Source organism: Vigna radiata, chromosome 4, assembly GCF_000741045.1.
Source record: "Vigna radiata var. radiata cultivar VC1973A chromosome 4, Vradiata_ver6, whole genome shotgun sequence".
NCBI lineage: Eukaryota > Viridiplantae > Streptophyta > Magnoliopsida > Fabales > Fabaceae > Vigna > Vigna radiata.
Window position 1 is genome coordinate 429,505 of NC_028354.1, and position 17,030 is coordinate 446,534.

At 34.4% G+C, this 17,030-nt stretch overlaps 2 protein-coding genes across 3 annotated transcripts; one reads left to right on the plus strand and one right to left on the minus strand.

Annotated features, from left to right (window-relative positions):
* Positions 1-447: 447 nt before the first annotated feature.
* LOC106759373 (protein DETOXIFICATION 44, chloroplastic) lies at positions 448-9,562 on the plus strand. Of its 2 annotated transcripts, XM_014642522.2 has the most exons (13): positions 448-724; positions 1,550-1,674; positions 2,088-2,246; positions 2,366-2,499; positions 3,390-3,525; positions 3,915-4,011; positions 4,112-4,212; positions 7,099-7,262; positions 7,634-7,705; positions 7,816-7,932; positions 8,413-8,508; positions 8,620-8,738; positions 9,022-9,562. In XM_014642522.2, exons 1-13 carry the CDS (start codon positions 510-512, stop codon positions 9,080-9,082), a joined length of 1,596 nt encoding a protein of 531 aa, XP_014498008.1. In that variant the 5' UTR covers positions 448-509; the 3' UTR covers positions 9,083-9,562. The 2 variants fall into 2 exon arrangements, with proteins under 2 accessions (XP_014498008.1, XP_022635280.1); XM_022779559.1 differs by lacking the exon at positions 1,550-1,674 and having other exon boundaries at positions 538-724.
* Positions 9,563-10,078: 516 nt separating this feature from the next.
* On the minus strand, positions 10,079-12,461 carry LOC106758920. The gene is made up of 2 exons (XM_014641933.2): positions 12,256-12,461; positions 10,079-11,848 (listed from the first exon to the last, which is right to left on the minus strand). The coding sequence occupies exons 1-2, from the start codon at positions 12,279-12,281 to the stop codon at positions 10,276-10,278; spliced, it is 1,599 nt and encodes a 532-aa protein (XP_014497419.1). The 5' UTR covers positions 12,282-12,461; the 3' UTR covers positions 10,079-10,275.
* Between the last annotated feature and the right edge of the window lie 4,569 nt (positions 12,462-17,030).

Here is a 17,030-nt window from a genome sequence, read left to right on the forward strand (position 1 = left end):
TGCTGATGTTGTGTATATGTTTATAGTTATGTATGATTTCTTTTTTATAAACTTCTATATAAAGTTTCCTCATAACTGTTATACTTTTACTGATGTATAATCTATCCCATAACAGTGTTAATATCGTTGAAAATTTGGGATTTTATGTTCTTAACTTAATTTTTTTTCAACCTATCATTTTAATGTAATCTTGAAAAATTATTAAAAAATTTTGGTTCAATATATTTATTCTAGATTTAGAATATAATTACCATGTTAAAAAACTATTTATTCTAAATTTAATTATATAAAAATAAATATTTATATTTTTCCAAAACTATTGAATTAAGAAAACCCAGTTATGACCCACCAACCCAGATATTTGTGACCAAATAAATTCACACAAACCGTTAACTTGAAAGACAAAAAATAAGAATAAAAATGAAAATGCAATAAATATATGGTTATGCTCTGTTTGGCATTTCCACTCTCATTTATTTATTTCTGATTCTCATGCTCCAAATTCAGAAATGGCGTTTTCTCTCTCTACTACTTTTCTTTGCACACACTCTATCAAATCCCCAAAGTTGAAACTGAAACCAATCACTGAGCCTCATTGCTTCGCGCGTCTTCGTGTTCGAGTTCCATCCAGAGCTTCTTCCCGGAACGACAATGCCAACACTGATTCCGTTGAAGCTCCACCCGTCTCTCATGATTCATCTTCCTCCCTGCGTCGTCGTTTCAGGTACTTTTTTATCCTTTTAGAACCTTTTTTATCTTCCTTTTAATATTCAAGTTTTTCAATCTTAGAATTCAGGTCTGATTGTATATACTTCTCTCTGTGAACTTTCAGTAAAACCAAATAGGAAGGAAACATAAAAGAAATTTATCTCAGAACTAAAATTGTGCATAATTTAAAAACGAAAAGAAGTTTTCGAAGGAGGTAATAGGAGATAGATTTTATGTTTATGACCACTTTAGCCTGAAGATTTTTTTTTCATATTTTCTTTCTATCTACTTTCTATTTAACTTAAATACTCGTAGTCTAATGATGTTTTTCTTTCTATGTAATTTAAATACTTTCTATTTCTCAATTGATTGATCATTGCTTTCCTGTTATATCTTTAATAATATTTTTAATTTATGATATATAATATGTAATGAAAAGAAGAAAGAAACTAACAAAAAGATAAAAAATTGTGACCGGTGATTCCCAATTATACTAAAGGAACAAAGTAGCTGTAAAAATGTTCACTTTTAAATAACTACTTAAAAATTTTACATGTAGAGTTACTTCTATTTGATTGACAGTGAAAAATTTTCGTATTAAAATGAAGTTTTATTTCTATATATTTGTTTCTCGGGTTTTGGGGTTTAAATTTGATGAATTGGTTGTTTATGCTTTGTTTTGGGATTTTATTTGTTTGTTTGTTTGTTCATTTACACATTTGGGGTTTGTGAAGTTGAAGGTTGGGCTTTGATAGGTGGATTAAATTTGATGAATTTATCGTCTATGCTTTTATTTGAAGCATATATTTACTTTGAAGTTTGTTTATTGGGCCATGAACAGTAATGGCTGGTTTAAATTTGATGAACTTGGGATGGAGATAGTGCTCATTGCTCTGCCTGCTGCTTTGGCGTTGGCGGCTGATCCTATTGCTTCATTGATTGACACTGCGTTTGTTGGCCATATAGGTATCTATGTGGGAGTGAATTTTATGGTCTGAGCTTTACTTTAACTCAGGAAAAAAAAGATTAGCGAGTTAGCTGGCTGCAGCTTTTTATTCTGAATTCGGTAGTCGTTTTCAACTTTTACTACTACTAATTACAAATTTACAAAAGGCCATATTTTTTTTCCCGTTTTAGTCTCTATACTAGAAATGGTGAAAACAATTTAAATCTCATTTTTGTCATTTCTTATACAAATTCTCAAAATTATGAAACAGATTTTTTAATAATTACATAGAGCTTTTTCTCAAACCAAAGTTTACCTTCTACTCGTCGAGTAGCAAGTATTTGCTTTTTCTGGTTCTGTTTGTTCTGATTTGGATTGATAAATAATTACTGTTGAAGAGAGAATTCTCCCTTAATCAAATCCCTCTATGCAGGGGCAGTTGAATTGGCTGCAGTTGGGGTTTCAGCTTCTGTGTTTAATCTTGTGTCAAAAGCATTCAATGTTCCATTACTTAATATTACTACATCCTTTGTGGCGGAGGAGCAAGCACTGATTAACAGGGAAGTAGAGTCCAGTCCAAAAGATGGAAATGGTTGGTATCACAAAGTTTTAGTAATGTCTAATTTTCCTGGACGTGGTCATAATTTTAATTTGTTCAGATGTACCCACTAATAATTTTGATCTCATGTGGGTGTTATCACGATTTCTCAGGCAAGTACCAAAGCAAGAAGCTCCTTCCTTCAGTTTCTACCTCTTTAGCACTTGCTGCAGCGCTTGGAATTGGGGAAACTGTGGCGCTTACCCTGGGCTCTGGCATTCTTATGAATATCATGGGTATACCTGCTGTATGTCATACTTGGCCAATCATTGATCCATATATTTTCTCATATAAGTGATGTTACGTTTCCTTATGTTATAATTTCTTCTGACTCTGCATTTTATTGGCTAAACAAATCCACCCACTCAGCACAAAGAAAAGGAAAAATAAAAAAATAAAGAATAATCATTATCTCAGAACAACTGAAGCACATGTATTTATTCAGGTTTAGATCTAAATGTCTTTGGACAACCTCCGTGTGACAAGATAAATCTATCATGAACAATCTATCTTAAGTTAACCCAAAGCAATATTTCAGGTTTACCTAATATTTTGATCTTATATATGAGGTTTGCTATGAACTTGTAATTAATTTCACGTAAGCTTGTTTTATTACTTTTATGTTGTATAATTGCGAACAATTTTTTCTTACTCTTATTTTATGCTGTGTAGTAATTTTAATGAATCATCTGAATGTTGGAAAACATAATAACAATGGGTTTTCAGATGTAGACTTATGTTTTGTTTTAAGATAGCTTTTAATTGGTATATGAAATGTGTTTGAGGTAGCTCTTTTGTGTTCTGTAACAATTTGGAAAATTTTAAACACCAACTATGTGCTGTATTTGTAACCAAACTGTTAATTCTACATGATTTGACTTTTGAGAAACATAATATTAACAATCAGTTTCAACAATATAAATATACAATTTTCCTTTGCATTCATTAGCTATCAGTATTATGGTATCCACAGCAAGAAAATTCAAATATGTATTTTTTGTTGGTTTGGGTGTCATGAAATTAAAAAAGAAAAAGATTTTTTTGGCTTCTCTTCCTGGACACTTAGTTTTATATAGTTGGGTTTTACTTTTATAATCTTGTTTGCATGATGTTTTTCCATTTTTATATGCTGTACAGGATTCTCCAATGCGTGGACCTGCTGAGCAGTTTCTTTCATTGAGGGCCTTTGGTTCTCCTGCAATCGTGCTTGCATTAGCTGCACAAGGCACCTTTCGTGGATTTTTGGATACAAAGACACCTCTATATGCTGTTGGCAAGTATTTCAGCAGCTTACTCTCTTTCTCTACTCATGTTACATACAAATAAAACTAGTGACAAAGTATTCATTTACCAACAGTATTTTCTCAATAATTTTAACTGACAATTCTGAATTTTTTATTATTAACAGATAGTTCAATTTTGACAAGAAATAACACTTATGCCTTTTCGAATCATGAAAAGAGACAAAGTTTACATTTTTTAAAAGTTACAATGTAATGGGGAATACGTGATTATATGATGGTTTTATATAAATTGATAGTACAATTTGACTGGCAGCTTCATGCTTTTACATTGCGAAATGCTCCATGCAACCCTGCTAATGTTGATGTGTACTTGTGTTGCTTGATGTGTAAATAATGAAGGCTTGTCTTGGAATGTCAGGTGTGGGAAACTTTCTTAATGCCATATTGGATCCAATTTTAATATTTCTTTTTGGCCTTGGTGTTAGTGGAGCTGCAGTTGCTACTGTGATCTCTGAGTACGTCAATGATGTGGTAAACTTGGTATTATCAGTGCACTTGCACAAATCCCTTAATTCACGTGATCTTATTTTAACAGGGTTTCTCTGTGTTCACCAGATACTTAATAGCTTTCATACTGCTATGGAAATTGAGCGGCAAAGTGTTGCTAATCCCTTTTGAATTTGATGGGAGAAAATTTTTTAGCTATCTGAAATCTGGTATGTCTTTCACAATTAAGTTCAATTGTTGCTTTTTCTGTCCTTGCCCTTCAATGAAAGTTGGTAACGATAATGAAATGATCAAATGTGATGTGATGATATTGCCCACCATTAGAGTTGCCTTGCCTAGGTGACCAGTGTGCCATTAGACTCATGACCATCAAAGCATCCACACACCCTCATGTGTGTCTAGAAATAGGGGTACTTCTCTTTTCGTGGCAACTAGGCATCGCAGTGTGTTCAACCATCTCCAACCAATCTCATTGGCGTCAAACTTGCCTCAATGTCCTCTCCTCCGATCTAGTCTTGGCTTCATGGTTGGGACTCATTTTAAATATTTGCATCAAGTTTTGGCTTAAGGGGCAAGATTGTGTTGATCACCTCATGTTAGGTATAAGGTGGGAGGTAATGATAAGGGTTGGAAAGTATATGAGAAGGAGAAGAAAGGTAAGAGGGAAGTGAGGCCGAACGGTAGCCGAACGATGGAAGGCGTGGAGAGGTCTAGGCAAACGGTGGAAGGCGGTGAAGAGCTGGAGCCTAACGGTAGGAGGCAAGGGGAAACAAGCCGAACGGTGGAAGGCAGGGAGAGGTCAAGCCGAATGGTGGAAGGCGTGGAGAGGTCTAGCTGAACGGTGGAAGACGGTGAAGAGTTGGAACCGAACGGTAGGAGGCAAGGGGAGGCAAGCCGAACGGTGGAAGGCAGGGAGAGGTCAAGCTGAACGGTGGAAGGCATGGAAAGGTCAGGCCGAACGATGGAATACGATGAAGAGCTGGAGCCGAACAGTAGGGTGCAGGGGAAGCAAAGCCGAACGAGAGCTAGAGCCGATCAGTTGAAGAGTGACTATCCTAACTGGGACAACAATTAGGATAGGCGGGAAATATTTAGAAATAATTATAGTAAATAAGAATATACTCTAGGGAAATATTCAGTATAAGATATTTACAGTAAATAAAGATGTATCCTAGAGAAATATTCAGTATAAGATATTTACAATAAATAAGGATATATCCCAGGGAAATATTCAGAATAAGATAATTAGAGTAAATAAATATATATTCTAGGGAAATATTTTATTTAGAGTAATATTTTAGAGAAAGATTTAGCAGAGTATGGGCGAAAAATAATTAGTATAAATATAGGAAGAGTCTAGGGTTAGAGTTATGCTTTTGAATATTGAGTTTGTGTGACAGGCGGCTACCATCCTGGAAGGGAGGTTATGCTTCCAAATAATTGAAGGAGGTTATGCTCCCAATTATTGTTTACTTTTGTTTATTCAGATATTACCATCAATAAAAGATATTCATTTGTTCAGTTCCATTCTTTCATTATTCTTTTGCTTGTTTTGAGTGTGTGAGAGGGGGATTTCGTTACGGCTCCTACTCGGAAACGTAACACCTCACCTAGAAAATGTCCTCCATTGATCAGAAAGATCACCCTTGATAGTTGAAAGTTGATGCACAGGTATGTTGTTTTCTTAAGTCAACTATTCTCCCTTTTCTGAAGTTGACCTTTCGTGTTCACGACACATGAATTGGGGTTTAGGAAGAAATCCGATTGTTGCACATGAACGATGCTCTTTGCCTCTATGGTGTTTGCCAAAATCTCATGAGTGTGTCATCACCCCTAAGAGCCTTGATAGCCTCATGGCTGAAAACTTAGGAAAAGTTCATGATCTTCTACATGATTTCTATGAACTATTGCCTCCTACTGCCATTCCCGCCTAAGAACTAGAGCAAAGTCAAACCTTCTTTATGTTGATGGCGTTTTATGGGCTTCATGATGAGTATTCGTCAAATTGTGATCAGATTATGCGTTTTAAATTTTGCTCACACTAAACATTGTTTGTTCGCCACCTTGTTACGTGTGTCCTGCAAGTTATCACCTAACATACCTTCTTTTGTCTTCTTTGTGATTCCTTAGCATTGGAATCTTAGTACAATGACAACAATCGCTCTTGCACATTAGACAAATGTCGTTCCAAATATGATCATTATCACAAATTCAGTCATACAATTAATCAATCTTATAAATTGTCAGATTGCCCTTGTCAGTTCATACTTCTCAGGCTGCACCCCCATGCCTTCTAATTTTGGTGCCACTCCCTTTGATAGTTTTAGACCTCCGACTCTTTTTCATGACTTCCTCAAATGGTACGAGAAATGTCAAGCCTCCAATTCCACTACTTCTGTTGTGCGCATAGACACTTCATTCACAAGTATCACTCACTCCACCTATCTTAGCTTTTGGATTTTCGATCTTGCTGTCACCAATCATATATTTGGTAATAAGTGTCCTTTATCGTCTCTTACCTCTTATGGTTTTTTATCCTTTATCATTATGGCTAATGGCTCTCCAGGCCCCTTTCAAGGTGTTGATGCTATTCATTTCTTACTTTTCTCTCCATTGACATTGTCCATTATGTCCCTGGGTCTCTGTTTAATTTATTGTTCCTTAGTTGTCTCACCCGCTTCTCTCTTTTTACCATAAAAAGTCCTCCCTTAACTAACAGCAGAAACGAATACAAATAGGAATCCCATTCTTCCCTCCATCATTGAGCATTTTCTCACCCATATATTCTTCTCTCTCCTCTAACTGCTCTACCCGTAAGTCATGCCGCCTTAGCCATACAATTCTTCTTTCTCACATATGCTTTTCCCCATCTTGTCTTACTACCCTCATGGGCTAGTGATTCATGAAGCCCACTCATCCTCTGGGTCTCATCACAGACTGAATTGACTAATGTTCTTAGTTCCTGCAAATTAGTTAATAGAGTTTTATTATAGGAAGGGAGTACGGCTTCATTAGCTTCAAAATGTTTTGTTTGGTTAACAACTTCTATAAGGAGGGATGCAGCATGTTTACTTTTTGACTATTGCATTTTGTAGGTGGTCTTCTTACTGCTAGGACTTTGGCTGTGTTTATAACTGTGACACTGTCAACATCTGTGGCAGCTCAGCAGGGCCCTATACCTATGGCTGGTCATCAAATTTGCATGCAAGTTTGGTTGTCTGTGTCTTTGCTCACTGATGCTCTGGCACTTGCTGGTCAGGTTAGATAATTATATTGCATTGGACTATAAATTGCATTTTGTTTGGATACACCAAGGTTATACCAGTTTTAATTATCAATAAATATCTCAATGGCACTTCATCTCACCCAGTTTCAAAATCGCATGAATGTAGAAGAATAAAATTTATAATAGGAAATCCAATACATTACCAAAAAAGAAAGCAGTTGGCAGGATTGGAAGAATTGACTCTGCATAAGCAGTTTCAAACGATACAGATGATGTGATCTATAATTAGTAGAATTCATATTATTTGAAGACGGCATCCAAACTAACTACGTCAAAATTATTAGGTCTATGAAATTTATTTGGCTGAAACTTACCGGTCATGTTAAAATGACATTTCTTTACAGGCACTTCTTGCCAATAGTTACTCCGTGGGAAATTATAAACAAGCACGCCTTGTTATATACAGAGTGATACAGGTTGTCACCAAAAATAGCTTTCTTCTTTCTTACATACCTTCTTTTAGTTAGATTGGAACTTATACTGACCCAGAATTCTTTTCTCCTACTCTATTTTACATTTTAAACAGATTGGTTTAGGAGCAGGGTTCAGTTTGTCCATGATCTTATTCTTTTGGTTTGGATCATTTTCTACTTTATTTAGCACAGATTCTGAAGTTGTGGATGTTGCTCGCTCAGGTATATGGGTAAGAAACCACAGTTTCGCAGAAAGTAACCTTTATTGTCATTTTGTAGGCTTTATATGCTACTCCCTTGCTGACTTGGATTGACTTCAATAAGCAGCCACTCTGCCTGACAGAAATGGGTCTGACTGGCCTAGTCATGAGTGCCAACTCCAAGTTGAAATACTTATGTTTGAAAGCACTATAGGGCATTTTCTAGGAAAGAAGTTTGTTCAGGAAAATAGAAGAATGCATTTCATTTGGATGTCTGTTTCTATTTTTTTTTTTTTTGCCTGATTGTTCTTCCTCTAGTGTGGATATACCCTGAAAGCTAATGTTTTTGGACAGTATCAAAATTATTGTGATTGATGGGTATTTAAAACACGGTGACCTTTTAGTATAACTAATAAATATTCATTATATGCTGTGCAATTCTCCATTCTTTCTGTGGAAGCACGAAAACACAAGTCATATGGCATTCTTGACATTTAGTTTCACATGCAGTTTATTGCTGGATCTCAACCAGTGAATGCTTTGGCATTTGTTATTGACGGGCTTTATTATGGGGTATCAGACTATGGATACGCTGCTTACTCAATGGTATTTGCCTAGTTCGGTGATTGAGAGATAGTTACTTATTCTATGTGATTGTTTCCTATGAACTCATTTCCTCGTGTCCTATTATTTTCTTCTCGCTTTTGTTTTGGGTAGGTGCTGGTTGGACTAGTTTCTTCAACTTTCCTTCTGGTGGCTGCCCCAATAGGGCTTCCTGGAGTCTGGACTGGATTGTTTATCTTCATGGCTTTGCGTGTTGTAGCTGGAGTTTGGAGGTATAGTATTTAATTCATTTTGTAGGTGATAGTTGGGAAACTTCATGTTCGTGTATTAAGACCCTTTAGTCCTACTCATTCAAATCGTAGCTCAAAGAGCAAAGGAAAAAAAAAAACATACAGGACATGTTGGATGAATACGAATTGTCATCAAGTTGCATTTTTACCTTTTCTTATCTCCTATCTTGATTTTTTTTTACTAGGGAGGTGTAGGGCATGCATACACGAACAAAATTTTCTTAAGATTTTTTTTTTTTTGAGTTAATATTTTTCTTTTCTTAAGGTTGAGCAGCAAAAGTGGGCCTTGGGATACAATCTGGTACAAAGACGGAGCAGAAGATTGACTCAATGCATTCAAAGTAATGTATTCAGTACTCATAAGTTCCAACCATAACCAGGTTAAAAAGCCGTTTTTTGGATGATGAGGACATGACTTGTCGATTTTCAAAGAGCTCTAATATGCGGACTCTAAACCCTTGCAATCAAAGAGAATCCAGCATGATAGCAGGCCAATAATAAATTATCAAAATGTCTCAGCAATTGCTGCATAACAGGTACATAATGAATGACCAACAGAACAGGGAAGGAGAAAATGGTTAATGACAAGCTTACTTTTTGTTCAAAATTTGTATTCATTACGAAGTTGTGCAGAATTTTGTATATTTTCATTGGTAAAGGCTGCAGTGTAAAGTGAAAATAGGTACTCTGAATTGTCCTTTGCTGCTATTCAAGTTAGGTCGGTATTATATGTAGTATGTACAACTTTGTTAGTGGTTGTATTAGCTGTTAATGATTTCATATACATATGGTTAATTTGTCTTTCATTATTACTTATTTTTATTAATCAACGTCAGTGAGTGGTTATTAAGTAAATAGTTGTTATTAACTTTAAGTGGTCAATATAGTCCTTAAGTTTTTCATCAAAGATAATCTTAACAACCGTATGAAAAGTTAAATGATTTTTCTCTTTGGTTAAAACTAAATTAAATTATTCTTGTCGAAAGAGTTTAACCTTTTCCTTTTAAAGATTAAATGTTAATTCTTAGCAGTAGATTTATTAATTTTCAAACATGTTCATATAATATTAAAGTTGAATTGAAATTTTGGAGATCTTCTTTAGCAGTAAATAAATTATATTTATTAAGTTTGTTTAGAATTTTTCTTGGCTTATGTTCAAGTTAGGAAAAATAAAACCTTGAAAGAACTAGTCCCACTATTGTCTAGACCAAAAGCTAGTGCTTGTAATAACAAAATAAAAGTACGCCTTTTGTACTAAAAGGTCATGAAATGTGCACTTTAAGATATCAAATATAACTTTATGGGAAGTGGCAACCATAATGTACGTGGGAATTCAGTTTATGGTTATAAGCTAGCATTATAGTAAAACACTTATTAACATGATACAAAATTCTTACTACAAAGTCTCTATAGTGAATGAGAACAGAAACATGATTTATTGAATCGCAAGGTGGGGGAAAAACATGCTATAAGTAACCCCACCAAAGCGAAAAACAAACTCTGCAAGTCTTCAGGAATACTAGGATCCTATTTGGGGAAAGCATACATCAAGTAACTTCTTCTCCTCCAATAAGCCAAAATCATAATCAGGATTTAAGAAACTATAATCATAACCCACTTCCAAGTCTGCAAACTGCATATTATTCCAATGCTCTGGAAGGCAACCACCAAGTTTGTGTAGCTGTTGAGAAAGATCACACAACTTCCTACTGTGCCCAGAACTAAATCCAGGTAGGGAATTTCTGCTTGTGTTGATGTTGTTCATAGCATCAATTTGGGACATGCTTTCAATTGGTCCAACAGTGCCACCACCAAACATATGAATTCCTTGCATTGAAGGATAATTGGAATCCCCAACTATGGGTGCCTGAGTTTTGTAATGAATAGAATGTGTTCTCAGCTTGCATTCCAAACACTTAAGCTTAGTTCTCGTCTCATCAAAATGTTCAGTTGTATAATGCTCATGTGATGACTGATCATGACTAATCTTCAAGCACTTGCTGTGACACAGACCCAGGATTTCAGAAATTACTTCCTCGGTATGCTTTCTTGCTATGGATGCCTCAGATCGGTTGTTATTTAAGTGCTCAGAATGTGGTTTTGAATTGCTATCTTGCAGCATGTTATGCATACACCCAAGGCAATGGTTGCTGCAGCTTAACTCACATGGTTTGAAAGTTTCAACTGATTCTCCTCTTGTTTCTTCACTCTTCTCCACAATGTCATGTTCAGCAGCATCAGAAGAGCTGCAGTAGTTAGCTCCTGTATTCATGGCTATGTCCAAAGTCTCATTATGCAAGAGAGTATCCTCTTCACCTATGCCAGAATTTTTCAAAAACCTCTCCAATTCTCTCTCTATCCCTTCACTTTCTTCTGGTATTTCAGACTTAATATTCTTCGAAGTTATTGCCTTACATTCCTCACTCGTTTGACATTGTTCAAAGCCACTTGTCATTTCCTTCAACTCCTCTATCGAGTCATCAGCTACACAACCTCCAGAAAGAATCAGTTTCTCTTGTGTTACCTCAAAAACACCAACCTCAGAAAACCTAGGTTTCTCTTCATGAGGCTGATGAAGGTTCCTTTCCGACTCAGCTTTGTCAACATCACCGTCATTCTCTGAAGAACCACTCAGTGATTTTTTATCACATCCACTAGATGATGATGATCCATTAGAGAGTATTTGCTCCACAGAAGGGTCTGGAAAATTCAAACGCGCAGAAGGGCCATACATGGCCTTAGCAGCTTCATCATAAGCAAGAGCAGCTTCAAGTGCAGTGGAGAAAGTACCAAGCCAAAGCCTATTTGCTTTTTCACCCACAAGCTTGCCATTGATTGGTTCGCGAATCTCAGCAACCCATTTCCCCCAAATTCTCTGCCTCACACCTCTGAACTTGCAATCGGAGTTCTGAGGCCCTCCCTTACCTCTCATGCACCCTTTTCTCGACCCTTTTGCAGGAGCTTTCTGAATCACTTCCACCCCATTCTTTCTTGACCCAAGTTCTTGCTGCCTGTTATACTCCTTCCACTTTTCAAGAGTGTTCTCCAAAGAATCACTTCCACTACTGCGCCTCTTACGCGATTTCCTCTTCCTGCACGCATTCCAATCAACAAATAAAAACCTTAACTTCGCACTCAAACAAAGAAAATTTTACATAGAAACATACAAAACAAAGCTTATGCAGTAATCAGAAACTGATTACAGTAATCAGCGTATGACATGATAGCGTAAAAGATTTTATGCTGTCGTCCAATCACATGTCGATAAATATGATAAGCTTATTGACTTCTCTAATAATTTTCTCAGAAACTATAGCAACAACATGATTTTTTATGCACGAAATCTGATTGGGTGACAGAAAGTAACCCAATTTTTTCTTGACTAAAAAAAGCAGCACAGAGAAAATAAAAGGATGAAATGAACGAAACAGAATAAAACCCAGATGAAGTTTAGATGAAAAACAGCAAATTGAGATGAATGAAGAAATGAGCTACTGACCCAGAAACGTTAGTATTGGTCTTCATGCGATTCTGCTATGGAAGAAGCATGTAGCATGCAATATGGTTCCTTGTAGTAGTTGGTGCGGGATATGAAATAGTTGGTAGCAAATTGTCTTGCAGGGTTTTAGAGAGGTTTTGGATTTTCCTATGTTGCGGCTGTTTGATTTGGATGTTTGTATGTTTTGTGAGCACAAACGTCATGCTTGACTTGTTGTCTAAGAAAAAGTTGAAGAATTCAATTTACGTTTTGGAAGAGGGAAACGAGATTGGTAGGTTTAGATAGGCATGATGACGTGGCACTCTCTCACATGGTGTTGGAGAGGCTGATGAGCATCTGGGGTTTTGACACGTGGCGGGAATGGTTTCATGGTGGCAACTCCATAGAAGCTTTCTTCATTGCGAAGGCCTCTTTTTCTATTTGGTCTTACTTCCTGCAACTCTTCACTTATCCATATCTCTCAGCCTCTTTATTTTCTATGCTCATTTTTGTTTTCTTATTATAGTAATCATTTTTTAATTTTATCTTATTTTATTTTTTCTAAAATACATTCGTTTAAAATTTTTGTTTATATTTCTTTTTATTTATGAAATATAATATTTTATTATTAAAAGAAGAGAAAATATGAGTGTCAAAGTATACTTTTCATCTTCATAGTTCTATATATATTAAATTCATTGCAAACAGGTTGAAATTAAAAAATATTAAAAGTAAATTTTAAGTTGAATTTAAACTTATAAAATTATCTGGTAAAATAAAATTTATATTTATTTATATCTTATAAAATGATCTTATCTTTTATTTTGGTTATGAAATTTCTGACATAAAAACAAAAACATTAAATAAATTCTTTAAAAGAAAGAAGAAGTAAGAAATAGCATTTGTTAAATATTTTACAGGTTCATAAATATGCATCTAAAAAGGAAGTTATGCATCTATGTTGAAGAAAATCATAAGTGAATAGAGAAAACTCAATATTAAAGATAGGTAGGAAAAGTTATGCATCTATCACACATGAAATTAAACATTGCTTATGTAAGTTCCAAGAGAAAGAGACTATAGTTTAAGAAGAAAAACACTTTGATCCTAAAATTTTATATTGATGTAGATCATGCAAGTCCTGTTGTTATTAAGCAAAACTCATACTAGATAACCTTAAAATAAAGGTTGATATTTTAGGAAGTTGTATTATAATAATAAGTTGATCATAAGCATTGCCAATAATTCTCCAAACATATTAAAGAAATAATTAAAACTCATTTTCACTAAAGAACTATAAGACTTCAAATAGCCAACATTTTCATTAAAAAAACTTTCGAGAGTAGATTTTAGAATGTTATAAGTAAGTTTGAAATTGTCCCTATTCATTTATTAACTTAAGGGAAATGTTGTAAATTACAGATTATTTAAATAATTACATCATCAGTATTTTCCTATGGACTTCTCCTTGCATTTCCAAGGTTTCTACTGTACTTCAAAAGTTCTTTGTTCTTCACTAAATATTTACAAAATAAAAAATATAGCAAAACAAATTTGCCCCAAATATTTACTGAACAAGCACCATGAAGTTTTCATAAGTTTTTCTTCTCTAGTATCTAATTTGATTTTAAAATTTGGTTTAAGAAATTTATTACATTTTAAAATTTCATTTCTAAATTAAATTTTGAAATTTGATTTAAAAACTTATTGAATTTCAAAATTCACTTTAGAAATTTAATGAATTTAAAAATCTAGTATAAGAATTTACTAGATTTTTATTTAGCATTACCAAATCCATTTTTTTATTGCTTTCCAATTTAAAATTTGTTACTTATTGCTTTTGAATTTCAGTATTTATTTCTCTCTTTTGAAATCCAGTATTTATTTCTTCGAGATTTCGCACTCTGGTAATTATTGCTCTTGGATTTTGGTATTTATTTTTCTTGAATTTCAAAATCTTATAATTATTTCTCCCAAGTTTCAAAATCTAGTATTTATTGTTTCCATTTTGATAATTATTTCTTCCAAAATTTTTAAATCCAGTATCTGTTTTTCTAAATTTTTAAATCCAGTATTTATTTTTTCTAAATTTGTAAATCTAGTATTTATTTTTTTCTAAATCTTTAAATCTGATTTTTATTAATCCAAAATTTTGATATTTACTTTTTCTAGATTTCAAAATTCAGTATTTATTTCTTTTCGAATTATGAAATGTGATATTTATTTTTGAAATCTGATTAACTATGAAATTTGATTAATTAAATTTAAAATATTTAATAAATTTTATTTTTATCTTTATTAAAATGATTCAAAATTTTATTATTAAAATTATCCTAGGTTAATATGGATTAGGCTACCAAAAAGCAAATGTATTTGTTGATATGATTAGCCAAATCAACTCCTTTAAGTTATCTTCAACTGTATAGTCCCATACTTATACAGTCTTTAGATCCCTCATTCCGGTGTATGTTCGATTCGTTCATGTGTCCCTTCCATTGGAAGCCTGCTAGGAGCTGCACTCTGTGACTCTCGCGCGTGATCACTCCTCTTCCTCGTCAATGCTCGAATGTCACATGCCCATAGTGTAAGGGCCTAAAAATTCTTTTAAAGCCATTGAGCCTTAATATTTGGGGCAACCAGGCCCATAAGCTAAGGGGTGCCTTAGCCTTAGAGAGAGTCTTTTCTGAAATCAGATTCTCATTTGCCAAGTTTTCCCCTTCTCTTTCTAAAACCATTTGCTTTGCCCTAACCTTGTGTTCTGCCTTCTCTCTACATTTCCAACACTTTGAACCGTTCAATTTTTGATTGGGTGCTGCCAAATCATTCGTAGTGTAGAGAGCTCCAATTCTACTGATTGATTTCTTCATTCCGACTGGTAAGTAAATTTCCCTCTTTTTCTTCATTGTTCTTGAGCCTAGGGCATGCAACTTTACTGGTTGCATGTGCTTTGCGTGTTCTACCTTCCATTTTAAGTCTATTCTAGATCTAAGAGGTGTGCTCCATCACCTATTTGGTGATCTGTAGGTCCTGTGAGTTCACTGCTGTGTGGGTACTGTTAGGGTATCCCAAGTAACTGTTCTATGTAACCAAAGAGGTAAGGGGAGCTAATTATTTTGTAGGAATTTATTTTATAAAATATCCACATGTTGAATGTTGAACTGGTGTGTTTTGTGAAGTCGTTATGTAATTTTTAATTTTATTGGATGCCCTAACTGAGATTGTGAAATTGTGCTTAAATATTGTGTGTTTAAATAATTGACCGGTATATGTGGATTGGATGTATATGAGTTGTTTCTGTTGGAATTGATTTACTAGAATTGGTCTTTGATTTGGGGTGGTTGCAATGTACGTTTTGTGGAAGTCAGTCCTAGTTTGAGAAAATGGTGCTTGGGTAGTGATCAAGTCCTATTTGCAGTAAGTGGGAAGTAACTTTGGGTAGTTGGGTCTATAACATACTAAGACAGGTTAGACAATTTAAATAAATTAATTGTTAATTGTTGAGAGCCTTTCTTTGTTGGTAGGATAGATGAATCTTAAAAACCTGAGTTGGCACATCCTTGATCATAGAGCAGCCCTGGCCTGGTCCAATCAGTTGCGACTAGTCATATATGCTGGCGTCGAAGGTAAGTTTGATGCGTTCAGACATCTGGATCCTCTCCGATGACCAATTGGGGGAAAGTAAGATCTCTACTATGATGAAAATTAGACAAATAGTTTACCAAATAGGAACCATTTTGGGTGTTTGATGGGAAGTGAAGGAGTGATTTTGAGAGTTTGGGGTATTTAGTGCATTTGGTCTATTTGGGCAGTTTAGACAAGTCAGTTGTGACTTGTTAGGCAGATAAAATTGAACTAAAACACATTAAAAATGGAAGAATTAAATTAGAGTCCATAAGTCATAGGATGCGATGTTTTGAAGTTAAATTCAAGCCTAAACAACTTTAAAATCATTGTATAATATTGGTAATATCCATCTAGATAAGTTTAAATAGGTGCCTATCACAAATTTGGGGTGTTAGAAGTTAGGTTAGTATTAAGAGTAGCGCTGGAGTTAGAAAAGTATGATATATATATATATATATATATATATATATATATATATATATATATATATATTATTAAATAATATGGAAATATAAGTTAGGAAAGCATGATATATATTATATTAATATAATAGGGATATATAAGATGCAGGGGAGTACGTATGATATAAATTGTTATCATAATATTTATATATAAAAGAAAGTATGAGATATATTATATTAATATATTATATATAAGAGATGCAAGAAAGTAAATATGATAATAAAATATATTAAAATAATATTGTTTTATAGAAAATTAGTAGTAAAGATTACGTATGGTATTAAATTTTACCTGTGGGGATGTATTATTTTACAAGAAATTGTAGAGTTTTGTAGTGTGATTGAGATAACGTGACAACATTGTCTATTTGAGATGATTGGAAGTGGTTGTGGAGCATGTTCTGGTACATATGACTTAACCGTTAAAGCTTAAACATGTGGTTTGATTATAATTCAAAGGTGTGTGAATTGGGAAAGACTGAAACATGACTTCATGGTTGCTTATGGAAGTTTCAAATGTGGAATCTCTTGGTGCTCAGTTTTGGGGGTCTTCTTGACGCTCCAATGGCCTTTCTTCTCACGTAGAGAGGATTGGACCATGTAGTGAGGAGTAGCAGGAGGTCTTAGTCTTGGAGGCTTCCATCATTCTCCCGCGTCGGAACAGACTAACCTCGTGAGTGTGGTAGGGCGGGGGAGCCTAATAACGGTTGA

Excerpts from the sequence above, each read along its gene's own strand:
- LOC106759373 (XM_014642522.2), top strand. The coding sequence starts at position 510 with ATGGCGTTTTCTCTCTCTACTACTTTTCTTTGCACACACTCTATCAAA. Across the intron at positions 3,526-3,914 it reads GACACCTCTATATGCTGTTG|GTGTGGGAAACTTTCTTAAT; the intron begins GCAAGTATTTCA and ends TTGGAATGTCAG. Across the intron at positions 7,706-7,815 it reads TTATATACAGAGTGATACAG|ATTGGTTTAGGAGCAGGGTT; the intron begins GTTGTCACCAAA and ends CATTTTAAACAG.
- LOC106758920 (XM_014641933.2), bottom strand. The coding sequence starts at position 12,281 with ATGAAGACCAATACTAACGTTTCTGG. Across the intron at positions 11,849-12,255 it reads ACCAATACTAACGTTTCTGG|GAAGAGGAAATCGCGTAAGA; the intron begins GTCAGTAGCTCA and ends GAATGCGTGCAG.